This window comes from Sander lucioperca, chromosome 11, assembly GCF_008315115.2.
Source record: "Sander lucioperca isolate FBNREF2018 chromosome 11, SLUC_FBN_1.2, whole genome shotgun sequence".
In the NCBI taxonomy this organism is placed as follows: domain Eukaryota; kingdom Metazoa; phylum Chordata; class Actinopteri; order Perciformes; family Percidae; genus Sander; species Sander lucioperca.
Genome location: NC_050183.1, coordinates 504,040 through 518,390, shown reverse-complemented (window position 1 = coordinate 518,390; position 14,351 = coordinate 504,040). Strand labels below are relative to the sequence as shown.

At 40.2% G+C, this 14,351-nt stretch overlaps 1 protein-coding gene across 4 annotated transcripts in view; it reads right to left on the bottom strand.

Moving 5' to 3' along the window:
- Positions 1–10,732, bottom strand: part of mast3b (microtubule associated serine/threonine kinase 3b) — a 34,551-nt gene extending 23,819 nt beyond the window's left edge. The window contains exons 1-2 of one of the 4 annotated variants that reach the window (XM_031307252.2): positions 10,407–10,732; positions 7,655–7,744 (exon numbers count right to left, since the gene is read on the bottom strand). In XM_031307252.2, coding sequence (XP_031163112.1) covers positions 7,655–7,744; positions 10,407–10,453 — 137 coding nt within the window. In that variant the 5' untranslated portion in view covers positions 10,454–10,732. Of the gene's footprint in view, positions 1–3,095; positions 3,523–7,654; positions 7,745–10,406 lie in introns of those variants that run through there. The other 3 variants (XM_031307251.2, XM_031307253.2, XM_031307255.1) reach the window with 3 other exon arrangements.
- Positions 10,733–14,351: the final 3,619 nt, after the last annotated feature.

Genomic DNA, 14,351 nt, shown 5'->3' with positions numbered 1-14,351 from the left:
CAAATGTACGTTTGTTTGTGTGGAAACCCCGCTTTTATTAAGCAACTGTAGGAAGGCATTCAGAAATGTCAACAGATGAGCGCATGGTAGTCCTCCATCCAGATATCCGTTGTCATTCCGATCGAATTTACCTCAGTCAGAAGGTCATTTAGCTGCTCAACCAGCTTTGTGCGTTTTTCTGTTGCCAGCTCACGGCACCGTTTTGACACAGTGGTGGGATCAGGCAGTAGCCTATGTCCTGCGCTGCCACTGAACCATATGTAGCACTAACGTTAATAAGCTGCTGGGCCAACTCAATGAATGACTTATCGTGCTGATGTGACTGAGCCCGAACATCATTTCTAAATATCTGTCCTAATCTAACCCGGCCCAGCCCGTCCCGTCCCGCTCGGGTCGGGTATCCATCCTCTAGTCCCCTCACATGCGCAGTATGTATATATTTTTTAAACTGCACGCGAACAGCGTTTGCTGCAATATAATATAATGTCGAGCCAAAAGCGGCCGTGGTGCGGTTACAGACAGGCAGGCACAACATCTTTCTCTATGCCCTGGTGACTGACTGATGGTTGTATGGCAACTTTATTTCTATAGCACATTTTGGCAACACGCAATTCAAAGCAGTTTACATAAAACATTAAAGAGCAGTTAAAAAGAGATAGAAAATCAAAACAGGCTAAAAATACAAGAAACAATCGGCCCTTTCTGAACAAGCAGGCACTAAAAACGAGCACTGCACTAGTTATTTCAATTAAGAAACAGGATTATTGGGAGAGTGTTCAACAGACCTTTCTCCTGCACTGCTACAGCACAAATGTAGTGTGGAGAACCAGTTTACCTTCAGATAACAACAACAGGTAAACAAGGGCGTGCATGGTGATCCTTAACTACACAGTGCTGGCAATGCCAGTGTAGCACAGTGGCCCATATTGTCTTTTGGTAAGATTTACAAATATCAATACTTTCTTTGTTCTACTCAATTAGTTTCTACTAGGGCTGCAACTAATCATTATTTTAATAAAAAAAATTATTTTTTTCGATAATTGATTGATCGTTTGTTCTATAAAATTTGAAAAAAATGCAGATCCAACATCGCAGAAGCCCAAGGTGACATCTTCAAATGTCTCATTGTGTCTGACCAACAACCCTAAAGATGTTCAGTTCACTTTCATATGTGAAAAAGACAAGCAGAAAATCCTGCCCGTTGAAAAATGACTGAAACTGTTAATCGATTATCAAAATAGTTGCAGATTATTTTTCTGCTCTACTCAATGAATGATATTAAGTGTTTTTCAGTCAGTAGTTGAGTGCTAGGCTTTAAAATATCAGCTAGCTCCTCTCCTTCTTGTTTTTTTTTTCTACCAAAAATACACACTTTATGGTCTAGGACAGATGGGCATTATGCTACTTAGCAAGTAGAACTGAGATTTCTTTGTCTCTTCCCACTGAGATTTAACTCCACCAATGAGATTATTTCCGACTTCAGAGCAGCTCTGCCTTGAGAGATGTTTATGTAACTACAACTCTAATCTGCAGCATGGACATGTCAGTTGAGCAGGGAAAACTGATGAGAGCCAAAATACAAAGAGGAAAACTTCTGTCAACAGACTCAAGGCTGAAGGGACTGTGTGCACCGGCAGCAACAGCATGCCCCAGCTTAAGCTATAGATGTCCAAGACTGTGTGTGTGTGTGTGTGTGTGTGTGTGTGTGTGTGTGTGTGTGTGTGTGTGTGTGTGTGTGTGTGTGTGTGTGTGTGTGTGTGTGTGTGTGTGTAAAGGGCAGGAGGGAGTGTTAAATAATCATCTGGTCCTGAAAAGAAGGGGCAAACTTTGACCAATAACAATCAACTGAGCACATTGTGACACCAGGGTGAACAGTCCACAATAGCACTGACATAATTATTCAATTAATCAATTATTAGACTGACAGAAAATCACCACCTATTTTGACAATTGATGAATTATTTGTCATTTTCTAAGAAAAATGCTTAGTATTGAATGGTTGCTGCTTCTCAAATATTGGGAGTTTTTCTCTGTTTTATAGCCCATGAATTCAATATGTTTAAGTTTTAGACTGTTTGTTGGACAAAACATGCAATTTGACAATCTCAGGTTCTGACATTTTATAGACCCTAAAATTAATCTTGAAAATAATTTGTTTGCAGCCCTATAACTGTCAAGTATTTGCAGTTTCCAACTTCTCAAATGTGAGGATTTGCTGCTTTTCTCTGTTTTATACATATTGTAGCAAATTGAATATCTTTTGAGTTTTAGACTGTTGATCTGACCAAACAAGCAATCTGAACACATTGCATTGGGCTCTGGGTGATTGTAACGGACATTTTCACTCATCTCTGAATCTTTAATTAACCAAATAGATAATTGACAGATAAAACAATAAAAAATAATCATTATATCAAACAGGCCGAACATCAGTTCCAGTCAGTCATCCAGTGGCGTGGCCCCTATCAGACAGTGAACAGCTGCAGGTTTTATCTCCAGTCATAACAGTAACCATGACAAACAATTAACTGTCACTTTCAGTCAGTAACTATAATCACACCAATAGCCACCGATATAAACAGAGTTTGCAAAGGGTTTTTCCTTCATATAAAAAATACCTTTTTGGGTCTTTAGATTAGTATGGTACTGTGAGCCCATGCACATAGCTAGCTAGCTAGTTGTTGGCTTTATTCATAAGTAAATTATAGACCTGCTATAATGTTAACTAACGTTACATCCACTGTCTGACAAAGAAAACTGCATGTTATGTCACGTATTTGGAGGCATTACCTCTGGGAATTTTTATTTTAGAGCAAATATCACCAACTGTATTAGCTACTTTCAGTTAAATTATTTTCTGGACAAAAGCTGTGTATCACAAACTCATGCTGAGCAAACACAGGATTAGTCAACTCTATAGAGCAGCTATCTTATGTTGGGAATGTTTTAACACAAGGTCACTATAAAAGTATTACCATTCATAAATTAGACGTGTGAAGACCAGCTGCGACCGGTACAATTATATATGACAGCATTTTAACATTAAAAAAGCCTACATAAACCGGTAAACTCCGGATAAGTAACGTTAACGTTACCTTTTTGAGCGCTTCAGCAAAGCTCCCGGAACAAATTGGGACTTGTTCTGGTTTGGCACCGCAGACCAGTGACTTGGATCCGACATGCTGGAGAAGTTAATGATGATTTCAGAAAACTGAAGCTCGGGTCTATGTGAAACCCGCTGCAGCTCTTCCCACCATCGCCTCCTCTTCTCGGCGGTTCCTTTTGTATTCTGTCTTCCTCGTGCAGTCCCAACGGCCCTGGAGCTGCCGTTACATCCTCCGGTCGGCTCTCTTACCGCGGTCCTGTCCCCGAAACATCACCTCCATGTCCGTTTGTTTGGCGTGTGTGTAATACCGTTCACACAGCAGCAGCACACTTTGTTTGGCCAAACAGACGGTGCTGGTTGCTTGTGTGTCCGTGTGTGAGCAAGCTGGAGCCTGATGCTGCGTTCAAGTGCTGCTCGTTACCTCCGGCTTCTTACTGCTGCAGAAATCTGCTAAACTTTAGGGCTGGAACTAACGATTATTTATCAAACATCACAATATCAAAATTTATCAAAGCCCAAGGTGACAACTGCAAATCGCTTGTTTTGCCTGTCCAACAGTCGAAAGCCCAATGATATTCTATTTCCAATGCTATGTAATCAGAAAAAAAAACGTTTGAAAACCTGAAACCAGTGATTCTTTTGGCATTTCTGCTTGATAAGTGGCTTGTTCTTTTGATAGATTATCAAAAAATACATATTAGAGTTCTACCTTGCCCAACAAGCAAAACATTTGATTTGATTTTAAGTTTTGACTAAAAGTAGCCTACCTCAAATCATACTTCAATAACAATATTTAGAAAAATGTGATGAAAGACAGCAGGCTGAGGAGGTTCAACATTGACTCCAGGATACTCTGCAACTTCTACAGGTGCACTATCGAGAGTATCCTGACTGGCTGCATCACCGCCCTCAACCGTAAGCTTTACACAGGGTGGAAACTGCCAGGACGGAGCTGCCATACATGGAGGACCTCTACTGGTAACCACAGTGGCTCCTACGTTGCTCAAGTGCTACAAAACTACTAAAAGCTGAACATAGCCTGCCTTTAAATAAACCTTTTCTCTAGTTAACACCTTGACTATTGTTAGGCTGCAATAGTTTGACAACATAACACAGCTGAGTGGTGGAGATGGTCATAGTACTGCTCTGCTGTTCTTCTGCAGGGTCATGCCATTATTGCTACAGTCATCAACTTTTATGAGGGTACAGAGGAAATACACCTTTTATTACACTTGTTGTAATTGTATACACACTATTTATACAATTGTTAGTACATTTTTTTTTAAAGTCGATAACTAAAAACTGTGATGTAATCCTACGATAATAAGTAACAGGTTATGTGAATTTCACTGTCTGAACTTGTTGATATTTTGAGCTACTTTTCACTTTTTCAAATGAACTGGTTGCAAAAGTTACAGACAATGCACTACATCAGTCTAATTCAAATACATGAGATGTTGCCTGTTTTTGCAACATTGCCAAAGGATTTTTTATTATATTAAAATATAATAATTAGCTAAAGGGACCCTGAAGAATGTTTTAAGAGCAATTTATATAAAAATGTGATCTATAATGTGAGCTATCTACGATGTTAGAATAGGGCATTTTTATAGTAGGCCTAAGCTACAACCCCTGATAGAATGTGTGTATGTGTGGTTGTGCGTTAAACATGCAGAGTAATTGTTCAAAGTTAATAATAGTCACTATCAAGAATCACTCTCTTCACATTCATATCCTACAGCCAATTTCCTACAGAACTTGAAAGCACCTTAAGATGTTGTTGGGTTATACCATGAGGAGTCTGGTAGAGGGAGGATTCTAGACAAACTTTTAAACTGTGGTACATTCCACTGCATAGAGTACCTCTAGCGTTCATATGTAGTCTATACCCAGTATATTTAATTTAATTTTATATCAGAACAAATACATCTCTCACTTCAATAATTGAAGTAGATACATTAAAAATGCAGGAATACCTTAAACCAGAGATCTTTAACATGGGGTCTGCGACCTTTAGGGGGTCCTCTGAGTTACTCCAGGGGGACCGCAACATTTTTTTTTCTTTAAAAATTAAAATGTCTGAAAATATACATCAATATGAAACACTGTGCCTTCCACATGTATGTTTAACATTAAAACATGATGTATAAAATGAATATCCACCCAGTTTAATATGCAGCTCAGTTTTAAACAATATATGTAGTAGTAGGGTCCCAGCTCTGTCTCTCTTTCAGCCTTTCAGCTAAGGGGTACTTGGCCTAAAAAACGTTGACGACACCTGCCTTACGCAAAAGTAGTACTACTTATATGCAGTATAGCTGATGTAGCCTATTTACAAAGTGAGGAGAACTGTATGTGTGCTTGGTATGATGATTATAATTAGTACGCTGCACATTTGTGGATTTCACTAGCTTTCCTTTTTATAAACATCATAACATTAACATTATTATTTGATGCTATCAGCATTACTCTCACGAGTGTCCATTTTGTCAAATGATCCCCTCGCTCCTCCATTCTGCAGTGTCTCTCCAAGACCACGACTAGTAAGACTTGTTTGTGCCTCAGACAGCCTGGTCACAAAGGTGAACAAATATATGGAGTCTCCTCACCCTCGGTTACTTCTAATTTCTTTTTACCGGACCTTGACTTTTTGTAGCATTTTAAGTGTTTGATTCACTCCTATTTAACATACTGCTCATTACATCTCAATCCCAGATGGAAATGATTACTCGTGTTAATTTGATGTTGCTTTGATTATTGTAAGTCCCTCTTGTATAGTTTGGCACTTTACACTGGTTCCCCATCAAATTTAGAATTTCAGTTCAAACTTCTCACAATTGCATTCACATCTGCATTGTCAGGTAACGCCATGGTAATCTACTACAGCTGTATCAGCAGTAGGCCACTGAGGTCATCAGATCATGGCATATTAGTTACATCTGATCAATATTGTTGTGGCTGCTTAAACTGTCAAAATCTTAAAAAAACATTTGTTTAGGTTATTTGTCTGTATTTGCTTTTACAGTATTTCCATATTGCTTTAATGCATTTCATGCCTTTTTCTTATTTTAGAACTCTGCTTTATTAAGGTGCCATAATAATAAAATGACAAAAGTTTATTATATGCTGCACTCTCCCAATACACTTAATATGAATCCTGCACTAGGTACCAGGCAGCCCTTGTGTCATATCTGCATCCATGCCATCAAGTCAAACCTTTAACATATTCAGTGTATCAGAATCAAAGGGGGATGCCAGGGAGCAATTTACTTGCATACAAATATAGAATCTGATGCAAGAGAATAAACATGTTTCTGGATGGTGAACAACCCTGAGGCGGTCTCCAATGCAAAATGTTGTGAAGAATGATGCCAACAAATGTTCATTCTGCCATATTGTCGCATCAGATTACTTAAGACTGTGTGAAAACTGTGTTGTGTTAAGGAATTCATGTTTATGACATTTCATTTTTGCATTCCCACTAAACATTTGCTCATTTTTCAACAGAGCAAATGGGATCCACTGTACAGTGTGTGGTGTGACAGCATAGCACTGCTCACACATCCAGAAACATGCTGGATGCAGCCGCCTCTGTTTGCAGTGTTGCCTTCCTCCACAGCACCCAGCACCGTTGCCAAGCAACCCACATAGACTTAGAGACAACTAATAAACGATGGATCTTCACTGGTGAAACAGAAGCACCTTAATATACAAAAAACAACTCAGACTTATTGCCTATTTCCTTTCTTTCCATTTTTATTCCATTTACATTTCAAACTTCCTATGAAGTTATACTGTGTGATCTGTAATTAGAAAACCACACATCAAACACTGAGGTGAGCCGTTAATTTGACTGTTGTTGTTCAGTCAGGGTTTAAAAATGTAGTTACGATCTTCGTCAGCAGATGGACTTTGCCCCAGTTGTCCTATAATTACAGATGTTCAAATGACAAGATCGTGTGATATGATTGAAAACGCTAAATGGACATTGTGGTGAGATTGTTTGCCAACTGCTATTTTAAAGGTCAAGAATTAACTTTCTTTTTTTTAACTCAAATATCCAGATAGTAAAAACTATTATTTTGAAGAAGCATCTATGATTTATGTTACCAAAGTCTTATTATATAGTCAATAAATTTTTTGTGACATTGAAAATAATGTGGCATTTTCCTAGTAGGAATTAGTGGACGTAAAATCGCTGGGCACTGTAGTTTTTAGCAAACATGACTCAAACAAGAGAAAATAGTTTTTTATGTACTATTTTTAACAGTGGATTAATACACATTTGGTGCTCTAGTGAGTATTTGTGACAACAGAATGGTGTATGTGGGACTGAATTTGTGGTAATGACGTGACTTGTCAACCAGTGCAAAAAGGTGGCTCATTTCTGTGTTTTTAATAGTTTTTAGACCAAATAGCTTCATCAGGCTTTAGCTACTTTTTATGTGGATCAGTTAATTGTTGTTGGTGGACCGACTCATTGATGAGAGCTTTTTTTGTGCACTTAACATGTTCAGTCCATAGAAATGTGTGTGACTGATGTCTTACCTCCAGGGATGAAGGGTTTGTAAGGGGCTGCAGGGACTGCAGGGGCTGCATGGGCTCAGGAGGGTGGGGCTCTGGCATGTGGGCGACAAACTGTAAGGCAAGACATGTTCGCATGGATTAATATGCTGACTCAGCACCTCAGCACACCGGCATCGTGGGTTAGATGTTGATGCCTGCTTCTCGTTGGCAGACATCAACAGGCGATTGTGACAGACAGACACTCACCAACTGGGTGATGCTGCTGCCTCTCTGTTAGCATTGTTTGTTACAGGGTGGTTGGATGCAACAATCTGATTAGTCGGCTTCTAACCTCTCGTGAGCTCTTACTATACACCACCGGAAGTTGGCAGCTGCGTGTCAACACACCAGAAAGGAAGTTGCATCATCCAGCACGTGTTTACTAAACTTCTAATGCAACAAGTAACAGTGTAGGAGAGTGTGTGGCATCTGGGAACACACTGTATGTTATGATGTTGAGGCTTGCCTTCAGATCCCCAAGAACAATAAATGTTGGGTTCATGTGTGCCCTGCACAAAATAAAATCTTCAGACTGTACTTTTTAAAATAAAATATTGTCTACCATTTCAAATCTTAATGCACTATAGCTTTGCATCAAAATATGCATGCTCAGCCATCCTAAGGTGTGTGTCTACCTGATGCTGACCCAGCGCAGAAGCTGTTTTCTATTGATTACTGAGATGTAAGCTCTGCCTTGTGGGCTCCACAGTGCTGCTATTGTCTCAGTGCTGCAGAGGCTTCTCAGTGCTAAACACAGCACTGGCTACCAAAGCACTAATGAACGTGTTGTCATAGTAATGCAGGGAGGAAGGTTGAAAAAACAACTCCTTGCACAAAGACACCTCATTCTGTTGTGTCAGCTCATAATTACACAACGCATGCAACTCATTACGTTGTATTTTATCTTAACACGTTTTCTCTTTCAGACCCCTAAACCAAAGCCCTCTACGGTGCTTAAGTGAGTAATCACCCATCATTTCCATTTTGTAGCCACTTCATGGACACTCCCGTCAAGTGTGTAAACTGAGTAGAAAATCTCAGACTGACTCATTGGTGACATTCACACTGAATTTCTGATTTGTGCAGATGTTCAGGTTGATACACTCTGAAATTAAGTGCAGTGGCAGCTACAACGGTGGCAAGATAGCAGCAAGATTGTCTTCACTACCAAAGTAACAATCACTGAATTGTATTCAGAAGTATCGGCATATTTCAAGATATTCTAGTCATATTGTTGCACATCACTTACAGAGTAAAATATTTAAATTATCAATAAAAATCACAAAACAAGGATGCTGCTTTAAGACATATTTTCTAAGCATGTGCATCTTGCAAAAAGTTTAGTGTGTACCTAAATACTTGCAAAGCACAATTTTCGATCGAACATACGACAATGTTATGCCATGCTTGTCATTTTTGCACTGCTGGAGGTGAAAGAGCCAATCCTGAAACCTATATGTCACAGCATCTGTTTCAAGCAGACGTGTGTCTGATGCGTCCATCAACAGCCACAAGTAAAACCCTGAAACCCTCCCTGCTTGCCAAGCGTGAAACCTCCTCTGTATCTGCGCGGGAGCAGCGAAGAGCCTAAAAATTTAAAAGAAACAAAAACAATGCATGCTCTGCTGAGATGATCCATGGAGGAGGCAGATTGATGGATCAGAGAATGGGGATGTGAGCAGGGAGCTCCTACGCCTTATGGATCAGCATCTAGTGGGCAGCAGGTACCCCGCCTCTTTCCCCGCAAAAAAGAGGCTACATTCCCTCTGGAGGAAGAGTGGGTAGATATAAGACTGCAGCCATGTCCTTTGATGGAGATAGGATTCACAGGTTGATAATTATATGGAAAACAAATATCTGTTGTGCTAAAGAATGAGAGCCATTTGTCCGTCTTGGTGCTGTGAGGGCGAGCATATGATTCATGCAGGAATCATGTACTTTAAGTGAGGTTAAAAAAGGAGAAAATAGAGCTGGGAAAACAAAACATCATGAGGACAGAATTCCACATAAGGCATGCACTGTACCTCTGGAAAAACAAGTTTAACTGTCTGATTAAAGTAAAAGATCTGTAAAACTGAACAGTGTGGAGAAACTGAAAGATATAATCCCACTGATATTTGAACTGCCTGAAACTTTAGACAAAAGAACTCCTCATCTTCGCAAGTTTTCTGTTGTTCCAGTGGTTTGGTTTTACAAGTTTAACCAGCCATACATAGACAAAGATGGATATCTCTATAGGCTACATCCAGTAGGGGTAAATAAATTAGTTTAAAGATTAACACACAGCCAGGAAAACTGCCAATGAGTTTTACTAATAATACTGATATTTTATAAGCAACGTGCAATAGATGAGACAACTTCTCAAAAGCAGTCCTGCTTTCAAAAATACAAAATACAAGAGTAAACTAAAAGCTGTTAACTAGCGTCCTGGCAAATGTCATCACACTGGGAGAAAGCTTGAGGAAATATTTGCATTTCCATCAGATTCAACTACTGTTTTGATCTCACAGCTTTAGTGGTGATTGTTTTTGTGTTGGTTTAACTGCAGCCACTTTTAAAGTATGCTTAAAAGTATGCTTGTTGAAACTGGAGTGCACGGGTACCATTAAGACTACATGCGTAGGCTACACTATTATTTCAATCTTATTACAACTTTTTTTTTAAAACAAGTTTCACATGGCAGCTTGCGGTTTGACACCAGCACCAGAGGATAAAAATAAAAAGCAGAACTTACTCCAGTGTCAGAGAGGGGATCTTCAGTTTATCTCGCCTCGACTTCATTCTTGCTGATCACCAAGCGGTGGCTTCACTTACGGTCTCACGGCCGGCTTCCAGCCACTCATCGCTGCGGTGGGTGACTAAAAATAACCTGTTAAACAGAGTATCGTTTACCAGCGACTTTAGCGGATTCCAGAGAGATTTTTTTTTTCCGTGTGAATATATACAGTAAAACGCAGTTACATTTAAAAACAAATGACGCGCCTAGGCAGTTTTGCGCGTTTCGCCTCTCGTCTGTCTCCAAGGCGCACTAGAGTACGACTGCCACAAAACCGAGGGAGCGACGGGTCATCGCTAACCTCCATGTGACTAGTGGGAAGGTAGAGAGGAAGGGAGGGAGAGAGGGAGAAAAGGGGGAGTCTATTGGAAGGGGTGGCTAAATCAATTTGGGCGGTGGGTGACAGTCAACACAGGCCACGTTGGGTGAGGACGAGGGGGAAAGTTGGCGTTGAGGCTGAAATGTAGATTCACAGACCTGGTTATTCCGCTTTTACTGTTATAAAAAAAAAAGAGGGGAACACTGTTATTGTCATAACGTCTCATCATATAATATAACGTGTTTCTGTCCTGCTGCCTCTTTTTCCAGCTGCTTATCCGTGTAATAGGCTACCACATGACACGACGCCAAAATAAAAGTGTTCACACTGTAGCCTATTGTTTGATGAGATCATCTATAAGTCCATTATTTCTTTCTCTGTGCGCTGAAACAAAATGAAGCAGAGCCGTGAACACTGGCAGGCTGCTGGTCGTGATGAGGCTGGGGAATACCTCCGCTGGAAACCGTGACAGCTGCTACACATGATGCGTTTCTCACTCTCTCTGCTGTGTGTGTGTGTGTGTGTGTGTGTGTGTGTGTGTGTGTGTGTGTGTGTGTGTGTGTGTGTGTGTGTGTGTGTGTGTGTGTTTGTACGTACGCATGCCGCGTCCGTGTGTAGCCAAATCACATTTTTGTGCATCTGCTTTATTTCCCGGCTCCTGTGTGTGTGTGTGTGTGTGTGTGTGTGTGTGTGTGTGTGTGTGTGTGTGTGTGTTTGATATTCAATAATTGCATACTTGAAAGTCAATTTGTGAGCATCCAATCTGAAGGCTATGTGTGTGTGTGTGTGTGTGTGTGTGTGTGTGTGTAAGGTGGGGTGGTTGTCACTATTTTCACCTCAGCTTTGTTTCTATGGAATGCCTGTATCTCTAACGGGTGACAACAGTGTCTTCCTGGTTGCTAGGGAGCTGGTGATGGTTTGCCTTGTTGCTAGGAATTGAGTAGTACAGCAACACACACAGTCTTCCTCCAGCATGATTGACATGCTACAGCATATTTACTTGGTTTCACCAGTATGTTTCTTGTTGACTTTAGGAATCTATAAGTCCTTAACAGCCTCTAATGCAATATTGTAAGCTTTACATTACATGCCATGATATTCTTACGCTTAATATTGTTGGTAGTAGTAGTAGCTTTTTGGTTTAATTGGGGGGTTTACTGTAAGTGTATGACTGGTATTTCCACCTTGACAATGAAAAGAAAAATTCAATTATCCAGTCCAGTCACATGTTGGAAGACTTCAGTTGATGTCTTGAGAGAATGGTAAATCGTGTACAACTAAAATTAAGTGGCATCTGTCCTAAGCAGTGGTTGCAAGATCACAATGAAAAAAACTGAAAATTGCGGGATGACTTTGCCTGTGTGTCTGAAACCACCTGTTGAACCTAATGTGCAGAAAAAAGAGCCTGTGTGTGCATGTGTGTGTGTGTGTGTGTGTGTGTGTGTGTGTGTGTGTGTGTGTGTGTGTGTGTGTGTGTGTGTGTGTAAGGTTGGGGGTGTCTTGGTAATTGTTTTTTTAGAGCAGCATTTAATAGGAGTGTCGGTTTCTCAGTTACCATGGCGATAATGGCTTTCCTACTCTTCTCTTCCCTCCCTATCAGTCTGTGTGTGCTTCCTCCCATCTCTGCTGTGTGAGATGAAGCTTAGTTAAATGTTGTTTTCAACAATTGTCCCTGAGTAAATGGCAAGTGAGATTGTGGGTTGAATATGCTATACTGGACTGTTTTTAACATTACATCATGTTTTGTACCATAAAAATTAAGAGTAAATTGTCTTACACTAGAAACGGTAGAGAACACAGTAAATGAGTTAGTACTATAGCTTGCGTCTTTCTGATACAATAGACAAATACAAAAGCTATGGAGCGCTTGTATGAGCTGATGTATACTACATCATATTAAATACATTTTAACATGAGCAGAAAAAAACATTTTCACACACAATACTGTTGAAAAAATTGCCCGTATTAACATTACAGCTAAGAAAAAAAAAATGTGTGTAGAGTTCCTCTTAAAAATGTGTTTCCACAGAAGCTCAGAGTAATGCTTTGTGGGTAACTGTGAGACACACACATCCAAAATCTCACCCACAGATATTGAAGGCTTCAATAACAAGAGAGAGAGGACTCAGGCAGGAATCACTGCGCACCAAAACCTGAGCGACGTGAGGGGAAGCAGTGTTACTGCATCATGGGAGGAGAGGAAAAGAGGAGACCGTGTGGAGATAGATGGCATGGACCTGACTAACAACTCATGGTTAATGCTAACAAGAGTAGATTAACAGTATGCAAATAGTCTATGCTAAACAAAGGATAATAACAAACCAAAGTGTACACCACATATAAAACATGCAAAGCTTGCCATCCCAAAATCTGTCCAATGTCTATTTCTCCATCGTTGAACATCTCACCTGCCCTTGAAACAGGAGCAGAGCCAGATGTTGTAAACATCCTGGGCTCAGCCCAAACCTAGAGGGGTCCGGGGTCATACGTTTGGGCTCATTGAATCCACAAGAGTCTCACCTTTCCAGTTATACACAATTTATGCAACTCCAAGACTGTTTAGTGACCCCAACGTAAAAAATTTCAAATACAGCATTTTAGAATAGGCGAAAATAACACATTTGTACTGCATGAGAAAAACTGCATGGTTTTTTACCTCAAATTGTATGGGATTAGCATACAGTTGGCATGTCTAAAGGGGAGACTCGTGGGTACCCATATAACCCATTTTCATTCAGATATCTGGAGGTAAGAGGTCAAGGGACTTTGTTTTTCCTTGCCATAATAAAGCCTAACTTTGGAGCGTTATTTAGCACCCTTCCCAACAAGCTAGCACAGCATAATTGGTACCAATGTTTCCTTAGCTCGTCTAATTCTCTAGGCTCTGAAAGACAGTACAGTCAGCCTAGAAGATTGAGAGCTTTTGGGAAAACATTTGTGGATGGAGTCCCAGAAGCCCGATTGTGATGATTGTGATTGGTTTAAAGAAATGCCGATAAACCAGAGCACGTTTTTCTTCCATCCCAGAACGCTGTGTGGACTAGCCAGACCCTCCTTCGTAGCGCTGTGGAGGAAGGTCTGGCAATGCGAGACTGACACACAATGAACCGAAGATGCTTCCCCAGATGAAATTATAATAGTTCCAGACTTCAGCTGAGGCACTGGAGGCACTTATCCAGAGGCCTTCAGTTATGTCTTCATTGACTCTATTACAAAACCACTAAAACCTCTGTTGTGTATTTGTGTGTGTGTGTGTGTGTGTGTGTGTGTGTGTGTGTGTGTGTGATCACGTGTCTGGGGCTTTGCAAGTGATTTGCATTGTACTATTCAGTCCACAAGGTGGCGCTGGAATACAACGAGAGCAGAATAGTCACAGTATCTAAATCTCCAGTATTTGGTTTATCTTGTCAGAAATGTACATTACAAATTAACTATAATGTGTAAGCAGAAAGAAAAGTCATTCATCACTCACTCATCACTTTTTACTTGCACACAACAGTCATTAGTTCAAAATGTCTTTATGTAATTTCTAAAAGAAAATAAGAGTGTAAAGAAGAATATTTCCTTTTCCTCAATCAGGAGGC